This window comes from Zerene cesonia, chromosome 22 (genome assembly GCF_012273895.1).
Source record: "Zerene cesonia ecotype Mississippi chromosome 22, Zerene_cesonia_1.1, whole genome shotgun sequence".
In the NCBI taxonomy this organism is placed as follows: Eukaryota; Metazoa; Arthropoda; class Insecta; order Lepidoptera; family Pieridae; genus Zerene; species Zerene cesonia.
In genome coordinates, this window is record NC_052123.1 from 784,031 (window position 1) to 806,186 (window position 22,156).

The following is a 22,156-nucleotide window of genomic DNA, read 5'->3' on the forward strand; positions in this document are numbered from 1 at the left end:
CTACGGTTAGGCAAGATACGCAGGTTCGAATCCTGCCTCGTGATCAAATTTTTTCTATTCTTTCAAAATTTCTAATCAACTACTACACATCAAAAAAATATCTGTGATTTGTATTTGTTTGTGAATATAAAATATATTCAATCTCTAGCTGCGCCCCGCGGTTTCACCCGTGTAAGTCCGTATCCCGTAGTTATTCCAGTTATCTAGCTATCTACGTACCAAATTTCATTGCAATCGGTTCAGTAGATTTTGCGTGAAAGAGCAACAAACACACACACATCCTTACAAACTTTCGCATTTATAATATTAGTAGGAATTAGGATTATTATATTAGTAGGATTGTACAGTAGAAAACAATGTCTCGCAAAGTAACAAGCAAGCAAGCATTGATTCCACTTCGCATCACCAAATTATCTACTACGGCAGTAGTAAATTCAAATGAAACCTCAGCCAATGGCAGGCCGGCCTTAAATTATGAGACGTTCGCTTTAATCCCGCGGACCCCCGTCACAGACGCTCCGTTGGATAGCAATTTTTACCAACCAAACCCTGCGCACCCTTGTCAAACTCTCGCTAAAGGTGATGTAAATTTCTCCATGAGATAATCTCGGAAACCCTATAAAAGTTCCATCTTGAACGTCTCTTGACGTTTTGGGAAAATACGAATTTAAAAGATATCTCTGATTGAAGTAAAAAATCTTAATTGAAAATTACGAGTTTATTTTTACGACGACAATGTCATTGGCAAAGGATCGGCGATTGGTAAGCGCTACCACCGCCCATGAACGTTGGAAGATGCTTAAGGTATACAAATGTATTATCGACTTTGAAAGATGGCGGATAAAGAAAGGATTTAAAAGAAGAACAAATCAAAACATCGAAAGGGTAAAGAAGAGGTTCTCCTGCTCTCCTATAATAATTTCGAAATGAGATTTATTACTAATATTATAAGGGGCTATAGATTTCATTGTATGTGTGTTTGTAAAAGCCGCCTATATTCCTTAACAGATTTTTGGAAAATGTTTTAGGTTTTAGGCTGATTAAGGTTTATTTTATTAGGTTAAGTTGCTATCCTGTGTCAAACCCGGGAGAGAAATGCGAGCTAGCAGATTACAATGAACAGTCCAACATGAAAAATGGCTTATACACCTTTTTATTTATATTTTTTATTTATATTTTCAAGACCAGGTTGTCCTATATACCTCTACATACCTGGGCTACTTATTTTTTACGCTTGAATACTAGTCTACTTTTAATATCTCAAACTAAATTACCAACACAACAAGGGGCTCGAGCGCGAGGCCGTCTTTCAAAACTGAAAATTTTAATTAAACACTTTAAAAAATGATGCCACGCGTTCCTGAATGAAGGCATTCAGATCTTGAGGAATTTCTTTGAAATTTCTCCGAGTATTTTCTACTTCTTTTTTTTTTCAAGAAATAAGAGGCCATAGTGAATAGGACATTATATTTAGAAAAAGATGTATCTATTTTACTTATTATTCAAAGTGCAAAGACAATTTTAACATATGTTTAAGAATATTTTATACTACACTATTTCGATCTGTTTCTAGAATCATCAGTATTCCTCGCAAATTCGTACCCAAGATGTATTTCTCAGAACAGGTCTCTCGTAATGTATGATGGTTGGAAAAATACCCATTTAACAATAATAAAACAATTTATCAGCGTATTATTTTATTCGTATACTAAAAAAACGAAGCAAACAAAAGACGACCTCATTCCATATCCATATTTTTTCATCACCTAAAGATGAAATGTGTCTTGAAGACACCTAGCTCTCACCTAGTATTCGTTCAACAAAAAACTGGCTCTATTACAATACAGTAAAGTTCAATGTTGCATCTATTTGCCGTACACTAATGTATCATAGTGAAACTCATCTTATTCCTTCATGAATAGGGATTATTTTTTGTTGCATTTATTGGCGACGTGTGTATTATTATAAAAAGCCACTATCAACATCGCGAGTGTTTATTTATGTACCCTTTTTTCACTGTTAACGATAGGTGCTTGCGGATAAATAAATGGGTGTGGTCGTATATTTGGCGAGTTGATTTCATGATCCCTTTGAAAATTTGAACTTATTGTTCTATTCGGTGTCCTTTCCTTTTCTTTTATTTTAGAGTGAAATAATATAGTAATGCATGGTTTGGAAATGTTGCGATCTTAAATAACAAAGTAACTAAAAAAAAATGTGGTAAAATAAAATTTATATTACCTATTTTATTTAACTAAATACATATATTTTTTTTGTTGAGACAACACAATCTGTGATCAAGTGTTAATTCATTTAATTTCGAATCAAATCTTAGTTTAGTTTAATGAAACAAACACAATTTCATAAACAAATAGACGTCACACTGAATCGCTTTAAGTAACGGTAACCTATTTAAAATATTTCCCGTCAGTCGTTCTGTTTGTCACGGTAAAACATTGTAACGAACACTTATCTTCTAAAGGAAATTTATACCACATTTACCAGAAGAAACCCGACATAAAGGGGGTAAAAGGAAGAGGGAGAAACAAACCTTCCGTGAAGGAAGGTTTATTACATAGTATAAAACATTATTGATTTTTATGGGTTTTTATAAGATAGAGTGATTCAAGAGTAAGGTTTATACATATTATATCATACATTAAACCTCTCCGATTTACTTCGATTTTAACGCGTGCGAAGCCGCGTCCAAAAAGCTACTTAGACGCATAAAGGCGCGACCGTTTTTTTTTTTTTAAATTACCAATGAACAGAAACATATCCGCTACAACTGTCGGCGCGTGCGCTTCGCCGCCGAAAAACACACATCTATCAGTTTAGAACTATGTATATGGTTTTTCTCTAGAGAGCTCTACACGTGTATGCGAGGATATTACACTTGAATCGATCGCATTACTTGAACATACGAGTAGACACGCGGATAACACTAAATTCTTTATTGCTTGCACAATTTTAAATTAGTTTTGTATCGAGTTTTTTTTTTGTTTGTTTGATGTATATGTTACAGCTTTATTCTGATGGGCTCTATCTACATTAATATTATAAAGGGGAATCATTCGTATGTTTATAACGTTTTCACGCAAAAAACTGCAGGACCGATTTAAGAAAATCTTTTTGCGTGAGCAAACAGCTGGTCAGCTGGAGCAGCAGCATCTATATAAATAAAAATAATTGTCAAATGTGTTGCTTAGAGTAATAGTCGTAAACGGCTCAACCAAAACAGAAAAATATCTTTTTACGGTTGTGCAGAGACAAAACATTGACTGATAAAAAATTCTCTCTCTTTGATAGATTTTTTTTCATATTCACTCGGTTATTAAGCACCTACCTATCTTAATTTTCATAACATTAAATCAATAAAATTTGAATGTTTTCGACTCTTAACTTTCGTAGTATATTTCTAATCTTCTAACAAATTTGTTACGTGTTATCAAATAAAGATTATATATGAAAAATCTCATAAGAAAGCGGCACAATGTAAATTCTGTTTGAAAAGGATATTCAACCATCGCCTGTACGCCGTTCTTCTTAAAGACGACAATCCTCTGAACTTGGCCGTGTGGTGTGCTGATCGTGTGTATGACATCCTGGAACAATCGGAAACATGTACATTATAACGGATTCAAAACACGTTTTATTTATTTTTTTATTTATTTAATAAATATAAATAAAATAACCAGCTGGAGTCGGGGTGAATATTTTAATTTTTAATTTTAGATATTATTATCCAAATCCAGGCAGAGACAACAAAGCAAATATCATTAAAATGCATTCAGCCGTTCTTGTGGAATAAGAGTTGTAACTAACACGACTTCCTTTAATATAAAACTATAGTTTTCACTCTTTCTCGTGTCTCAAACTAGCTCTTAACACGATTTCATCCTTACGGTTCAGTAGTCCAGACCCGCGTCTTAGAAGAGACAGACGGACAGAGTTACTTTTTTACCTTTATAATATTAGTAAAGGTTTCATAAAAATCGGTCAAGCCGATTCCGATGAGCAGGTACTACAACTAACACTGTGACATGAGCATATGACACAGACAAATTGTCTTTAATTTTCTACCCTAACATTATAAAGACTTTTGTATGTTTGTAACGTTTTCACGCAAAAATTTCTGGATCGATATAAAAAAAAATCTTACACCATTATCAAACTACACCTTCACTAAGTGATATAATACATATATCTCATATCAATCAAGCACAAAGCGCTAATAGTCCGTCCGGCTCGCGGTCCACGATTGTACCATTGTTCGGGTGAGCGCTGAATCAGCGCTTCTGCGTCGCTTCACCGCTTTTTGTTTCACGAGCGTCGAGTTTTAAACGTGAAGCGGCGAGAGCGGTTCGTTAATTGTTAGACGATTTTTCAAATGATGAATTAATAATCACTGCATAGTATAAAACAAAGTCGCTTTCTCTTGTCCCTTTGTACGCTTAAATCTTTATAACTACGCAACGGATTTTGATGGGTTTTTTTTTTGACGTGACAACGTCTTAAATTAGGTTGCGGCTAGGAGTCACTCATGAAAAAGTGTAACGCCCGGTAACGTTACGATGAGTCACCGAACTATGATCGGTCCGCCGCGCGCGCAGCACTAGAGAATTAGGCGCATTGAATCGGCGCGTGCTTGTGTCTCTGTCTCTGTCTTTTTAGTAAACAAAATATATTTTCTATAGTTAAAATTTGTGCAATTCTTATTTTCATTCAATTCCTTGTTCCTATTGTGCAATTTAATAATATTCATATCAATAAATATTCTACCGAGAAAAAGACGTTGTCACGTAAAATCTTCGCCCGTAAAACCGACTTTACAGGCAACCATTTTTTTGTAATATATATATTGATTCAAGAGAAAGGTTTAGAAGTATAATGACATCTTTTAAACAACTCCGAACTAGCGCGTACTATATCAACCGCTAAAATAATAACAACTTAACATCACAATAAATAAAATGAAATGAAATGAATTTATTTATTAGTTTGTTTTAAAACGAAACTAGTTTTAATAAAAGCAGCTAGTTCGAAGGACTTTTTTTTTTTGTTAAAACCACCCTAATGTTAATATAACGATACAGAAGAGCACGTAACTAGTCCTCCCTACATCTGTAGAAATTGCACACAGCACGTGTTACTATAATACTTGTTTTGTATTTGAACGTGATGTCGTTTTAATATTTTCTAGCTATTAACTAACTGCACACCCGGTTCCGTCCGGGGGGACATTAACCGTTATTTAAATAATAAAAATTATTCTATAATTGTATATTTTAAGTTGGATCAATGTACACATAGTGTGAAAATCTGATTAAAATCGGTTGGGTACTTTAGGAGTCCACCGCGGACAAACAAAGTGACACGTAATTTATATGTATTAAGATAATACATGTAACGTTTTTATAATAAACATAAATACCTACGCCAATATTATCATCAACACATAAGATTTAAATTAATTGCGCGAACCAACTAAAATATGTACCAAATTAGATAAATGGATTACTAGTTATAAGCCGCGGCGCCACTCGCATGATACCCGGGTAAAAAGTAACCAATGTGCTAATCCAGACTTTAATATATGTTTGTGTAAAATTTCATAAAAAGACGATAAACTGTTTTTGCATGAAATAGTAAAAAACATACACACATCCATCCACCTATCCATACTTACAAACTCACGCGTATATAATATTAGTAAGATATTTTCTAATCTACTTAAAATACGAATAATTAATAAACATACAAAACAAACAAACAATAACACAAATTAATCGAAGTCTTAGCTCGATTCTGGTAAAACATAAAAATTATTATAATAATCTGTCCTAACTTAATGCTCGATAATTTTTCATTAAACCGTCCCACCAGCTCCATTACTGACTGTGACATAAAAAAAAAGTTATATTAGGAGTTTTATAACAAAAAATAGGAATATTTTTAAATAGTCTAAAAGCGAATAAAGTAAGTTGGCAAGCCAATTTTATATAGTGTGTCGAGCATCATAATTATGTTTTCAACGTTGGTTGTGTATGGAGTTATAAATCTTATATACACCTACTTCTTGCTCACCCGGTTAACGTTGCTCTACCGGCAGAACATAATCTAGCAGTGCGAAGTATACTTTACGTCTTATTCTCAGACCTATTGCATAAACAAAGATTCATAAAAATCTATTCATACTTTTCGTGAGGTCTCAGCAAAGTCCTGGTTGACAGACTGATATTGTCATCCATGACATGCAGAAAAACACTCTACATACCAAGTGCGGAGAAATAGGTGGAGGTAGTTCACAAACAACAATTTTTTTATGACCTTCAAGACATGTAACATCTCAGTCTCCCCGTGACCACGCTCGCTGTATCACGATACGTATAATACTCGCGTAAAATCAAACACAAGAAAATACTAGGATAATAGATATTGTCAAAAAAAAAAAAAACGACTTATTCATATTAGTCCAAACTAATATAATAAATGCGAAAATGTATTTGTTTCTTTGTCCTTCTTTCAACGGAGCGATTTTATGATATAATCATTGTGTCTAGACAGAGCGACAGAGGCCACTTTTTCCACTGTGAAACGATCACCATGCCTTGGAAATTTCATTTGACCACACATGCGAAACCGCGGACGGGAAGTTAGTCCGTAATATAAATATATTTAAAAATATATCAAACACCTATTTAACCTACATTATCACCTTCATCTATTTAATCACACCAATTCGGTTTCTACCACCATAAAAATTAAACATTTTACCATTCATCCCAACGCTTGCTACAACTGCGATAACTATTTCAATGCCTAACCTAAATAAATACTAGATTACTACTATATAATTTGCTTATTATATAAAGCCCAAACTTCGCTACGAGTTACAATCTGCTTTGGACACTGACTTCGCTTGCAGTTGGACGTTTAACGGTTTCCGTTTGACTTGTTTCCCCCAGGGGGGTTCCCCTGATACAAGCCATGCAATATTGTTAATTGTTTTTAAACTATGTTGTGTTTGCTAATTTCGATATTACCCTTTGAGGTTATTATGCGTTATACATCTAGGAGGATATTATGTTTTGTTTAATAAATCGGTTAAATTAATGATTTAATACGAGTCCCAGCAGTGGGAACATATATGGGCTTATGTATTCATCATCGTCATCAGTATGATTATTTATTTACGTATCATAAAATATTATGATACGTAACTAAACAGTCAAATAAATTCTCTATAAAAAAACATCCGACAAATAACAACAGTATCCATGCATAATTATAAAACAAAAAAAAACCTATGTCATACTAGCTGCGCCCCGCGGATTCACCCGTGTAAGTCCGTATCTCGTAGGAATATCGAGATAAAAAATTGCCTATGTGTTATTCCAGTTATCCAGCTGTCTACGTGCCAAACTTCATTACAATCGGTTCAGTAGTTTTTGCGTGAAAGAGCAACATATATCCTTACAAACTTTCTCATTTATAATATTAGTAGGATCATAAATTATATATATTTTATATTATGTTCATCTTTATAAATTGTCCATGTGCGTGCATTCGTGAAGAGATATTTAAAAAATATTTCTTTACACACTCACAAGGAAAAATAAAACCAACTTATGTGTGTTGATAAGCGCGTAGGTACGCTTCGCTGTTATCTATAACAATAAAGTAGTGTTACACGGCCCTTCATACGATTTATGTTCTTTCTTATACATAAATCCTATCGCTAGCTGGTAGGTAGATATAAAAATCTGATTATAAAAACTCACTCGGACAAAAAAAAACATTTTATTTTGCCTTTATTGCGTCCCACACATTTTACGAAAAAAAAGGTCTAATTATATCGCCTTTAGTAGGTACTCAGGGATCACGTTCTAATTTATTGATGAACGAATTCGGAATCAATGTACTAGTTTCTGTGATAAGCGAGTTCTAAGAAACGAACTGTTCAACTTTGTATTAAGTAAAAGTAGGCATCAATAGTAAGTATAGTAATATATATAGTAATAAAGAAGAGTCTTATCTCAAACAATTACATTTATTTCATGAAACATGCTTTCATAGTTTCAAAATCGACCCACAATATAAAGTCATAGTGGTACTATATTTGTAGTTATATAAAGGTCTAAATATAAACACCACTCGGTTTTTTAAACATTGCTTTTAGAGATCTTCTAACAGCTCAACAAATCCACAAAACTAGATGTACGAGTAACAAATCAGTAAGACAAACTAAACACCTACTCAACACATGTTTAGTTAAACTATGTCTAACATTATCAAAATAGTGTTCGAATTTTAAAAATTAAAACGATGTTTTAACCGCTGCGTTGAACGCGGTTTTGCTGTGACACATTGTTAACACGTGTTTAAGATTGATTAGGTTTAATCTTATTTCGGAGAAGACTGAAATAGTTTCAATTTGTAGAATAAATCAACCGTGGAACTTGGATTTAAATCTGTACTGACTTTGTTTTAATTGTATCGATTAATCACGACGTAGCCAGTGTTTGATATTAGATATTAGATTTGTTAGTTTTTTTTTATGAACTTCTCTTTAACATCTATACTATTAACTGCAAGCTTTTATGTCATTGTAATTGTTTTATGTAATTTCATAAAAATGTTTAACTACAAAAACGCTGACTTCCCAAATGTATGATTGATAAAAGGCATGTATTTGGACCAATCGCGGATCTTCAAAATTCTATTCATTTCATCAAAAAAAGCTGTGCACTCGTATCATAAAAAAAAAAACGAATTAACCTAACCACTGACAAATGCTTTATCACACTGTACCTACAAACTTTGCTTGTCAATCGAAATCCAATCGACCCACATCCATATGATATTTTCATAAACCCCCCCCCCCCTACACCTCCCACAGATAACTAACTAGTAACCCCGCCCGTGCCGGATACACAATTCGAATAATGCATTCGACATCTAAAACCCGGCAATATTAAGAGTGACGATCATCCGCATCCCCAGGTACTCTGTTTCAGGTCACACACGCAAACGGATGCACCAGCGCCGGCGTCCGCGGGGATCTGCAGGCATTTGTCACGCCGTCAATATAACCTCATGCTGGTGTAATATAACCTCACGCTGTTATTTCGATGAGCCGTGCGGGGAAACGAGAAAACATGTGCAGAAATATATTTGATATTCGCGTTCAACTTCCGAGTGTATATTTTTATTCCTTCTTTTTCACTGGGATATATTAGCTATGTTATTTTTTTAAATACATGTTTACAATTACCTTCAAATTTCTAATTGCTTAGTTATATAATATATAATTGACCGCCTCTTTGGTACAGTGGTTAACGCGTGAGCGTAGAACCGAGGGGCCCTGGGTTCAATTCCCGGTGGGGATGCACAAAAAAAAAAAATGTCTCGGTCTGGCAGGACACAGAAGGCTGATCACCTACTTGTCCCTAAAGAAAATCGATCAGTGAAACGGACGTACATCATCTGCCCCATACCCCACTAGGGGACACGGGACTTCACTTTTAGTTATATAATAAGTACATACAATATCTGCATAGTAACTGAAGAGGTAAATAAACATTTTAATTACCAAAGACGATATATAAATATCATTAACTTCGCAGTGGTACCATCCACTTCTTTCTTTGTTTGGAAATAGTATGATTTCAACATCATAACATACAAAATACCCATCGAATGATTATCGCCATTTATATGAGCAACTATTTTTACTACTTACAAAGTAAATTAACGAGTCGAACTGTGAAAAAAAAAAAGGTGTGTGTGCGATTCACACACGATAGAAGTGAAACTTCAGTAAATCGACAAAAGAATGAGATGAATATATATAAAATAGTATGTATATTTCCGTCTCATTCTTTGCCGGCTTCATTCTACACATTTTTGTATATGTGTCTCTTACCTGTCGTTTTTCCGTTGCATCAGGTATGAAATCACAACGATTCTAAAGAAGTTTCACTTCAAAAACAAACAAACAAACAAAAATACAATCGTTGTTACATTTAACATTCTCCAACTCCTTATCCCCTGCGTATAAAACCTTTGTTAGATAACACTCGTAACTAAATAAAATCGCACACCAACAGTAAATACTAAAAGAAAAACCCGTGCCTTTTCCTTCACACGAGCTCAGCTCACAAACTGTAGTTATCCACTCGAGAGCGCAGGCAACCGTATCTGAATATTTAAAAGTAATACCTCTTTCGCTTCGCCACACTTGCGAGCTGTGAATTACCGAACTGTTGCAAAATACATGTACACACGTACGTACATACATACATACATACGGACTCAGTGAAATTTTCACAAATCCGCTTAAGTTATTTCGTAAGTCGTATGGGGCATGATAAATTAATTATTACGCGAGGGTGAATTTATTGTATCATTAAAATGTATTAAATAATGGGCTGCACGTTACCAGCCAGTGTTCTTTTTGGAAGAATCGTTTAATACATAACTATACTAACTTTTCTTCCGTCGTTTCTTTAATGTGGCGTCAAATTAAATTCCTAAGGGAATGAGATGTTTTACAGCGGTAAAAAGTAGCCTATGCTACTCTCTAGTCTCCTGTCTATCTACAAACATAAAGATCAAGCATACAGACACGCAAACGACGAAGAGCGACTTCGTTTTGTACTATGTAGAGATTAGTAAGGATAAACAGCACATAAAAACAACTTCCTCCTACTGTCATACTCAGCACCAGTTAAACACCTTATAATGCATTACAAAAGTTAAAAAACTCCACTGCGCACGACAACAATGCGAAACAGTCGGGACGCCGCTTGCTGCATAAACTCCCACTTATTACATTTTCAACAGTTTTAATTAAAACAAAGCTCTTTGGGCAACTTGCTACATTACGAGCCGGGTAGAGAGGAAAAATATGACGGCGGCGGCACTCGGTGAAATGTGAATTTCGATGGATTGAATTGGCTGAGACAATTAACTTCATAAAACCACTTCAAACAGTTGCTTAAATGTATGCTAAGGCCAGATACTAAGATAATCCCTATTTGATTTCTATAAACAGTTTCAGTTATTATTCAAACCTAGGTAAAAGCAAAGTGGCCGAGAGGCTATATAAAAAAAAACTTATAAAAAAACCATTTCAATGCTATAAAACTAAAAAGTAAAAACAATATTCACATTTGTACAGCCGCTCTTGAGTTGCAGTTGGTGTAATTAACACGACTTTATTTTATATATAAATAATATTACTAATTATTCATCATACTTAACGTAACAATACCCTATAGAAAAAAAAAACACGCTTTAATGACAGAATGGCACTTTCTCTTACAGAGTATAACTTCATTTAATTATGTAAACCTACCGACCTTATCAGGATAATAAGATAAACTCATTAAATTATTGTATTGCAACCGATCTGAAATCTATCCGTTAAAAGTGCGTAATAATCAAGTCTAAAGGAGTCGATTACAGACTAACACACAAACATACAGGCGAACGTAACAAAAGCGTGTTAATAAAAAGTTAAACACAAAATGAACCCCATTTGAAATGTTACATACAAAATAAGCGAAATACTGCAAAGTTTTCTTCAATAAAGTTGAATAGATTTAAATTCAATTCCCGCGTGTTCCCGGTGGGATTCGTCCTCCCCTCCCGCCCCTACGTCCCACCGGACGGGACGATTTGTACGTCCGAACTAAACATTATTTGGTATAAATATTTTATTTCGATATATCTCGTTTCTATTACCTACCAAAGGGGCTATGTATTGTTGGTATTATTAGGGGCGGGATGGATTCAGGTGTGTACAGTGATGTAATTCTAGAGAAGGGGTCCAGTCCATACCGTGTATTCACCGTTAAAAAAGTACTTAGCTTACCATACAAAAAAAAAAAAAAAGATAAAAAAAGGTCTATAAATTTGAATGGCGATATTTCAGATATTTGTTTTGCGGTCGTTTTGCATTAGATATTATTGGGGAGTACGTAGTGGTACGTCTTAATAAATAAATACTTGCTGGAGCCTGAAGCTTCACCTACCTAGTACCCGAGTAATGAGTAGCCTACGTGCTGAGTTAGATTATTATTTATAACTATGACAAATGTCATACAGATTCGATGACATGTTTTCGCGTAAAAGAATAACAAACAAACACCCATTCTCGCATACTTTCACCCAACAAAAGTTTGTAATATTTTTTAATGAATATAATTAAACACACTCAGTTCTCAACTACTTCAGGTAGTCAGTGGATCAATTATGAATTGTACTTTACAATTATGTTTTTACATTTTTTCATACGACATTAATATTATTTTAACATGATGATATGATGGGTATATTTTTCGACTATAATATAACTATAATAATATTCATATGTTAATAGCAATCCTATTATAGCATAAGTCATCATCCAAAGCTTTATATTCAAAAAATTTAGATACTTCTGCACAAGTAATTAACTATCAATTCTCATTACCACCACACTCCTAACACAAATATGTAGATACTAGCTGTATCCCGAGGCGAGACTCGCTCGGTACCGTTTAAAAAGTAGCCTATGTGCCAATCCGGACTATAATCTATCTCTGTACCAAATTTCACACAGAAACAATGAGCTGTTTCCCCATGAAAGTATAACAAACATCCATACATTCGTCCAGACGTTCGTGTGTATAATATTTAGTGGGATTTCCAAATTATATCGCAACAAAGTCACACGAGATTCCATAGCATGAAGCGCTGCCATTTTTCATAATGACCTCAGCTGTAATCGACTTTAAAACGGCTCTCAGATTCAATTTACCCATCGCAATACGTATAGCAAGGGCGGCTTGGCTCAATATATCATTTTCATTGACGGCTTGCCGCGCAGCCACGTACCCCTCCCTACCCACATATTCTGGTAGGATACGATGGTAGTTCTAAAATTTAACGGCACAATTTTCTACATCCTAGATATCTATTCACACTTCCATTAATATTACTCTCTTCTAGATTAAGCAAAGCAAAATATTGAATATTAATTGGTTATTTATATTTTAGCCATTTCATAAAATTGGTCAGTGCGTAATCGATGTGTAAAGCGAAAGCTTGTTTGTTTGTCATCCTTTCACGTTGCAATGGAGCGATTTAATGGCACGATTTCGCTAAGAATGTTAGCCTATCACCTCTACCGCGGAAAAACATCTCATCCCGATGGGAAATTCCTTTGACTATGCGGCCGAGGCAGATAAGCAAGTTAGCGGCGATTCAATACAAAAATACCAGCGATATGTGATATTAAAAATTTATATAGGAATAAAAATTTAATGTTACGGCTGCCTTCATATATTTAAAAACACATCATAAACAAAATTTGTAATGAATATATTCCAATATCAAAACCCATAGTAGTATAAACTTCAATATTCACTCTTCCCACTATAACAACAGTTATCCATCTCCCAGTTATTGGCTGCTCACATTAGATTAACGTCAAAGCTGCAAGCGTTCGACGTCACAGCGTATACGACAGGCGACACGTGATTGTAAATTTTGCACCTACCCGCATAAAGTGTTTTATTATTGATGCGGTTTTGATTTGAACGTATAAACGCTAGTAGAAGTCTGATGGTTACAGCGTTTACAAATTGAATCTTATATTGTCTGTCGTTATGACTTTGACGTTTAAAATCTTTGCAAATCATGGGTAGGTAATTAATATATTACAATCAAATCAATGTCTGGGTTTAAAATTCGTTCAAATTATTATTTTAGGTAATCCAACAACGATGAAATCAACGGCTAATACTATAGCGAATTAAACGAGTTTTAAACCGGTTCAATACAACAGAATGTGCGATGGACGTCTACTAATCAATACTGCTTCTTTTTTACTTTTAAATCTACAAAAACAAATTACATTTTTCACAATTTATATCGCATCAAAAACAAATGAAAAATCATTCCTATCAACAAATAAATTATAGAAAAATCACTCAACTAAGCCCGCCATTTAACTAATGGCCCCCGCAAATAATGATAGATAAAAAAAAAAAAACAACCATACATCTTACAAAACCCGACATACCAACTCGCGACGTAATAACGTACTGTACAAATTTTTTAATACTTTAATTTGTCATTTGCCACGGCTCGAATACATTCACGCGGAATCGTGAATTCAACATCATAATGAATTTCAGCGAACGAAAACGCAACATTAATAATTTTCGATAAAACTCGTACGACATACGTGCGACCCTACGCCGCGGTGATAGGGTTCATAATTGAAATGTGTCCGCATCCGACTTTGTTATATTTAAGTGTTTCACAAAAACATCTGTTACGTCGCGTAATGATTTATACAGCTAGTGCAGCGGACATATTGTGACACGGCGCGGCACGTGCGCGAATACTTTTCAGTTGAAATATTCGCGTGGGACATTACGTAATCCCTTAATGATCTATCTATGTAATTGCGATTGTATGGGCTTAGTGGGAGTCGAGTCTGAAAGCTTTGGTCTAGTTACAACGAACCGACGGTGTAAGAGTTTTTGACATAGGTTAACTAGTTTCTGATATTAGCACGTTCAAACATACAACATACATACAAACAAACTTTTTAGTTTTATAGTATTAGTATAGATTTAACTTAATGTTTCAGTTTTGGCGCTACAATAAATAAGGTAGGGCGGTGAATTAAAAAAAAAAACATTAGCCGTTTGCGGCCTTCCATCAAAATTTTGAATGCGTAGAATGTTGCTTAACCAATGATCATTAGTAAATATCTCTATTAAAACATTAAACTCTGCTGAAGTGTACATGACATTCAATAGCAGAGACAATTGATAATTTTTGTGTTTGCATTTATCCTATCCTACTAATCCTACTAATATTATAAATGCGAAAGTTTGTAAGGATAAACCGATTGCAATGAAATTTGGTACGTAGAAAGCTGGACAACTCGAATAACATATAGGTAACTTTCTATCCCGTTATTCCTACGGGATACGGACTTACGCGGGTGAAACCGCGGGGCATAGCTAGTTCGTAATAATCTGAAAAAAATTACTTCTGTGTTACAATACTAATTCATTTCAACGCTAAACAATTCCAATGAGCAACGCAATTCCCCATGTACGAAGCCTCAGAAAAAACAACTACGCAATTTAACATTAATAAAACTCCATCTTACATCCAACTACCCGCACAACTTAGCAACAACAACTTTAACACAACATGCGCTAGCAAACTCGTCAGCGGATACGTCCGACACGTTCGAGCGTCGAGCGGGAAATGATACGTTTTATATGTTTAACTTGGGTCTGTTATGAGAATGTATTAGTTGTGTGAGTTATTGTGATGTTAGTTTTTATGCGGGTACCTATATGGTAAAGTTTTGTAGGAGTAAGGGTTATTAACATCGTGATTATGGTTTCGGAGGAAGTCTTGTATTGCGTACGGAAATGCGTAACCGTTTTCTTATTCTTCCAAATCCCATCTTATTTTTATAAGCTGGTAATCTATTTACGGAGGCTTAAGACCCGAGAAAATGTTGATCAGCGGTGGGAGCGCTTACAATCAGGCGATCCACCTTCTCCTTTGCCGACTTGCACGATTCTTGTCATTGGTGTTGGCCACAAACAAATTTTTACACTTAATTCTCTATCACAAAAATATTTTAGATTTACAAAATCGAAAGTATCAGTTGACAAAATTTCATTCAAATCCTACCATCCATCTCGACTATCACAAACCTACCTTAAAACACAAAAGAAAAAATAACATATACAATCGTCTTTGAATCTGATTTCCAAGTGATTTACATTCATGTTATACAAACTCACGGATGGATGAGATTAGAGCAAATCCGGGCGGCTTAGCATGCATGCAGTATGCATGCAATGAGGATTGCAACGAGACAGGACTTCGTATAAGTCTGCATATTAGCATATGTTTCGAGAAGCTCAGCAGTTTTGGGAACGTGAAAACACTTCATTTTGGTAGGTTTATTTTTATTCATCGTTTTATCCATTTGGTTTATGCCTTCATCGTTTTATCCATTTGGTTTATGCCTTCCTATGTCGCTTTGCAACGAATGCAACGTTCTTTGAGTAGGTATGCAATAATAAACTAGCTGAGCCCCGCGGTTTCACCCGCGTAAGTCCGTATCCCTCAAGAATATCGGGATAAAAAGTTGCCTATATGTTATTCCAGTTGTCCAGCTATCTAAGTTCCAAATTTCGGCGTGTACATTTTGCAATGAATGTCTGTTGCATCGACGCAACCTATATGTAATGGTACCCTCTAAATTATAGTCTCCGCATCGAATCCATATGATATAATATATAAATAAGTAATTAATAAAAAACCATAACTACACAAATTAGTACGCACACTGACGCACACTACCTACCATCCACCTAGTTCAAGCCTAGGTATCTAGTAAGCCCAGTTTCAAAACAATCAAACAAACGCATAGACAAATAGTTTATCATCACTCGCTCCACCGGTCACGCGTGCGAACTAATGGGACGCGGGTTCGATTCCCGGTAAACGTTGGCGTATTTAGCGACCGACGATTAAGACATCACGTGGCACGTCACTTTGGTATGCTTTGATCACGATGATATCGGCTGGCAAGTGTTTTAACCGACTGCGCCGAAATGAGAGTTATGTTTTTGCATTCTTTGTAAGTCTGTGTGTTTGTATATACCTGAACACGTCTCAAAAACTCGAAGTCAAACATTTATTTTGTTCAATAAGACTTCTGAAAGAAGCACTTTTGAATCGTCATAACACACTATTAACATTTACTACCATCTATTTATCATCTTAATGTAACGAACATTGTGAAGGTAAATTACACTGAAGAATGGGAGATTTATGAAGCCAAATTATACATATATATACATACATACTTCTAAAAAGTAAGAAAACATATTTAATTTCATTCCATCCGCGTCTATTACATTAAAAATATATTCTTCAACCATACACCCCTATGTTGAATTTCTCAAAAACAATGTTAAATACAATGAAACTCCGATTACAAACAGCTCTTTATCATCACGAGTAGTTTTACACGAACAAAACAGCGGGTAGCACCTAGCATTCAACTGCACCCCAGCTCGCAATCCCGTCCCACGGATCTAGACACTTTCCAGTGCTCAACTCGAATAGCTCTAGCTCTGAATCACGCGCGCTCGCGTGCGTGGGCCGCTCGTGTCTAATTTCGGAATTGCAATTTATATAGAGTATATTAAATTAATAATAATGCAGCTTTAAATTAACTTCGATCGTCAACGTCGTTAATTATAAATGATGCATTACGCTAATATTCGTGTGTGTGTGTGTGTGTGTGTGTGTCAACCGACTTAGTAGTAGTAGTACTTACCTCATAACTTTTTAACGGGCGAATCGATTTCTTTGATTCTTTTTTATTTAAAATCAGGTGCCTGCCATGTGGTCGCGAAGGCAATTAATAATAATTATTTTTAATTCTTTTTAGTACTTCGTTATGTCCGTTTCGTGGGCAGTCAAGGTCAATCAATCGCATCATATCGCGCGGGGCTCTCTCTCTCTCAACGTCATCGTGAATGTGAAATCACGTGTGTAGGTATCACACAGGGTCTGTCTGTCTCTTCTTTACATATTCCTATCCCCAATTAAGCCCATTTGCGCACACTAAATATTTAAACATAATATTAATATTATTTCAAGGCAGATACCGTATTCTAATTAAACATCCCAATTCTCAACGCACCGGGGACCATTATCCCATACAATAATATACATTGTGTACATAGCACGCCCCCCGGGATTTGCTTACACCATAGTCATAACATATGAACGAATAATTACAATGCATTATAATTTATTAACTAATAATCTCACTGGGTATTAAATACTCTTAATTTATGCAGCCCATATTTATAAGTGAGTTTTAACGTGTCTGTTTAAGTAAATGAGACATTTGTTTTAATTTTTTTTTTTTGTCACAGTCGGCAGTGGAGCTGGTGGGCCACCTGATGGTAAGCGCTATCACCGCCCATGAATATTTGGAGAGGCATAAGGTCCATTGTAGATCTTACTAGAGGCGTAATTGATGGATTGACAAATGGATTGCCGACTTTAAATTGGGAAGGGATTATGAAAGGATTGGCGAGAGGAATAAAGGAAAGGACTAGGATGGGTAAGGAAAACGACATGGGCCTCCGGCCTCCCCCACTCACCGAACGAAACAGAGCAGGATGCTATTTCGCGCCGGTCTTCTGTGGGGGTGTGATACTTCCTCGGTGCGAGCTGGCTCAATTCGTGCCGAAGCGTGCTCGACTACCACATTTACATATTACGACTACCGTAATTAAATGCAAGTTAAAATAAATACAAACGTGCGACAGTATATTTCAATTGGCCTCAGTTAAATGTGAAAGTGCCTACATTTATCTATTAGCAACAATGGATTGATGTGATTTCTCTGGCAATAGGAAAACATTAAATGATAACTGAGATAAAACACTATAATATAATACACAGCGGGGTGTCTCCTCCTACGTATGTTCGCGTGTTGTCTACAACCGTACATAATATATAAACAACAATATAAACACTACGATAATCTAATAAATTTGTCAAATGTATTATATTATTTTATATTATATTATATATTATTATATTATACTATACTAGTAGACCCGGCAAACGCTGTTCTGCCTTACTCTTAACAGTTTGGCGTATGAAAAATAGATGTTGGCCGATTCTCAGAACTATCCGATATACACACAAAATTTCATGAGAATCGGATAAAATGTCTTGTCATATATTAAAGTCCATGTCCATGTCTTAAAGTTATTCGGCATCATTATTATGTAAAATAGATATAATTTTAGAATAGTAACTAGAGGACAAACAAACAAAAACACTTTATTGTGCACCAAATGATAATAATAGAATCTGTTTTAAGAACCGGTCGTGAATTATTAAATTATGTATTTTGACGATTCAAAAGCGCTTTTCATATAACTAGACTATAGTCGAATGAGCAAATATTAGAGTTCAATATCCGGCATATATTATATGCCCGCCATAGCCACAAACAAGTGAAACTTTTCGAAAACCGATGCAAAACGCCTCGATTATTCATTCATTAACCGCAAATCACCCGAGGTCGGCAAACAAAACTTCCAATGCGCGCCAAAGTGACCCCGCCCGTATAAAGAGAGGCATCGAAAAAACGTCTCTTGTGTCGAATGAAAAAAGCGCAACGATTTTTAGTGCTCGCTTTAAAACCCACCAGTAATCCCCCGAGAGGATTTAGTTGTCCATAAAGATTGCTGTTCACGACGCGATTTTATGCAAAACAAAAGGCGACGACCGGCTGACCAGCTGTTAAAAATTAAACTATTTTTTTAGTACTTAGGCGGTAACAACTAAGCAATGTTAGATTTACAAAATCTAGATTAAACAGTAAGTACGGCTACGCTCACGTTGACCCTACATAAAAACTTATTACTCAGAATTATCTATTGATAAATTATGCAGTCATTGAATAATGATAATGTATTTGTCTGAATTATGTACTATGCTTATACTTGAGTTAAACTCTTCATGATTATTTTACCATTTATGTAGGTACTGTTAGAATATAAATGAGGAAACAATATAATACAGTTAACATAGCTTTATGAATTTACTTTCTATAGGTAGGTACTATCCTTAACTTATCTCTTTATTTATGTTACTATTTGAAATCGGCAAGTCGTCATAAGTATAAATGTATAACTATATTCAATAACATCAAAACCACATCATTTTTTATTTCATTATTTATTTTATTACCTAAATTAGTTAAATAAGTTGTTCTTTTTGTAATGAAAACATTAATTTCTATAACAACATTAAAAACATATCATAAATAACATCACATTTCGCGTGCGACAAAAAAGTCGCAGGATGCACTCCACGCCTAACCGAACTAAATACAAAGCAACCCGGAATGGCAACACAGTTTTTCACTAAAAGATCCCCGGGTATCGAGTGCCGGCGTTTACAAAGTGACCGGGAACTAGCCGGGCTGCGTTTTATACGTACCTATCTATATAGTTTTTTGTTTTATTTCCACCGGCATTTTCTCCGTTTATTACCTGTTAAAGATGAAGTTTTAAATACGGTTGCGACTTTTCAACGATTTACTAGTGTCGCCCGTATGAATTAACCTTTATCGGATATAGGTTGATTGACATGTAGGTCTTACTGATCAATATAATTTTTTTTTCAATTATGATGTTATTGTTTTAATCGACGTATACCTATTGTGTAAAAAATAGGTACATTGCTTTTTAATGTAATAAAATTAAATTGATTTTATTTGTTTTATCTTGTTAAGGCAAGCTTGTTAGATTGTGTAATTGAATAAATATGCTTCGAAATATCAACGCCTTTCAAACGCGGAGTTGTGAAAAAATATTAATTATGACATTTTGCGGCAGCCGCCATGATTTTCTTCAAACATCTCTTCGAACAATCGCAAAGAATATGGCTAACAAATGAGCAAACACCGCATAAATATCAATCTATCCGTTTAAATGCAACGATGCAAAGACGAACCTATACAGACAGTACCCTATGGTAGAAAGACGTCAACGTGAAACATTCCACCTCTTTTCCCGTCAGTGGCTTAATTTGAGATATATATATATATATATATATATATATATATATATATATATATATATATATATATATATATATATATATATATATATATATATATATATATATATATATATATATATATATATATATATATATATATATATATATATATATATATATATATATATATAACCACAGAAGTTTCGATAGTTTCGAAGTTATATATCTATATCTTATATATAAAATTCTCGTGTCACAATGTTAGTCTCTATACTCCTCCGTAACGGCTTGACCGATTCCTCTGAAATTTGGTAACCATATTGGGTAGGTCTGAGAATCGGCTAACATCTATTTTTCATACCACTAAACGATAAGAGTAAGGCAGAACAGCGTTTGCCGGCTGCAGCTAGTATTAATATAAATTCGTTCTTCTACCTACTTTAAATGGGTCTACACAAATTAAATTACAATAATATAGATGATATTAAATAAAACAGTATACGCCATCCATTACAAAACATCGCAACAGGTATGAAATTTAACCAAATTACCATTCCTCATAAGAAATGAATTCACTGGGTGTACAGAACCCGAATGAATGAATAATAAAACGCAACGCAAACATTCATGGGACGAGCGGCAAACCGCCGAACCCTAATTATGTAATTATGAATTAATAATGGCGATTAAAATTGATCACCTCTGCGGTTGCTTCTCGCTGAGAAAACAAGTTTTCCAACTAACGTTTAACGTGTCGCAATTTCGCGAAAAAACTATAATGAAAACATATATAATCTATATATATAAAATTCTCGTGTCACAGTTTTCGTTGCCATACTCCTCCGAAACGGCTTGACCGATTCCTCTGAAATTTGGTAAGCATATTGGGTAGGTCTGAGAATCGGCCAACATCTATTTTTCATACCTCTAAATGATATGAGTGAGGCACAACAGCGATTGGGTCAGCTAGTGTAGTATAGTCTACAAATATTATAAATTCGAAGATATAAGGATGTGTGTATTTCTTACTCTTTCACGCAAAGACTACTGAACCGATTGCAATGAAATTTGGTACGTAGACAGCTGGACAACTGCTGAATAAAACACATAGGCAACTTTTTATCTCGATATTCCTACGGGATACGGAATTAGGAGGGTGAAACCGCGGGGCGCAGCTAGTTTTTCAGAAGGAACGAAAGAAAAAATCAACAGTACATTACAGTGCAATCGTTTATGATTCAATTTAAATGCAGAATTATAGCAATACACTCCCCCGCGTGTAATTCATTTCCCCCATTTCCCCCTATTTCTCCCCATTTCCCATATATTTGTGGGAAAAATGCTGCACGGATAATTTGCATGTTTATTATATTTTGTTTCGCAAGACGATTCGTATATTATTCGGTTTGAATTGTATAGCGCAAGAGCTAGAGAATGATTTTATCGTAATAAAATATATATATTAACTAAAGTAGATCCTATCTACTAAAATATAGTTTATGCGAAAGTAATT

At 34.8% G+C, this 22,156-nt stretch overlaps 1 protein-coding gene across 5 annotated transcripts in view; it reads right to left on the bottom strand.

Annotated features, from left to right (window-relative positions):
* Positions 1–22,156, bottom strand: part of LOC119835988 (heterogeneous nuclear ribonucleoprotein L) — a 254,148-nt gene that overhangs the window by 45,441 nt on the left and 186,551 nt on the right. For 4 of the 5 annotated variants that reach the window (XM_038361136.1, XM_038361134.1, XM_038361133.1 and 1 more), the window contains exon 3: positions 3,520–3,605. In XM_038361136.1, the coding sequence (XP_038217064.1) occupies positions 3,520–3,605 (86 nt within the window). Of the gene's footprint in view, positions 1–3,519; positions 3,606–22,156 lie in introns of those variants that run through there. The other variant, XM_038361137.1, reaches the window with a different exon arrangement.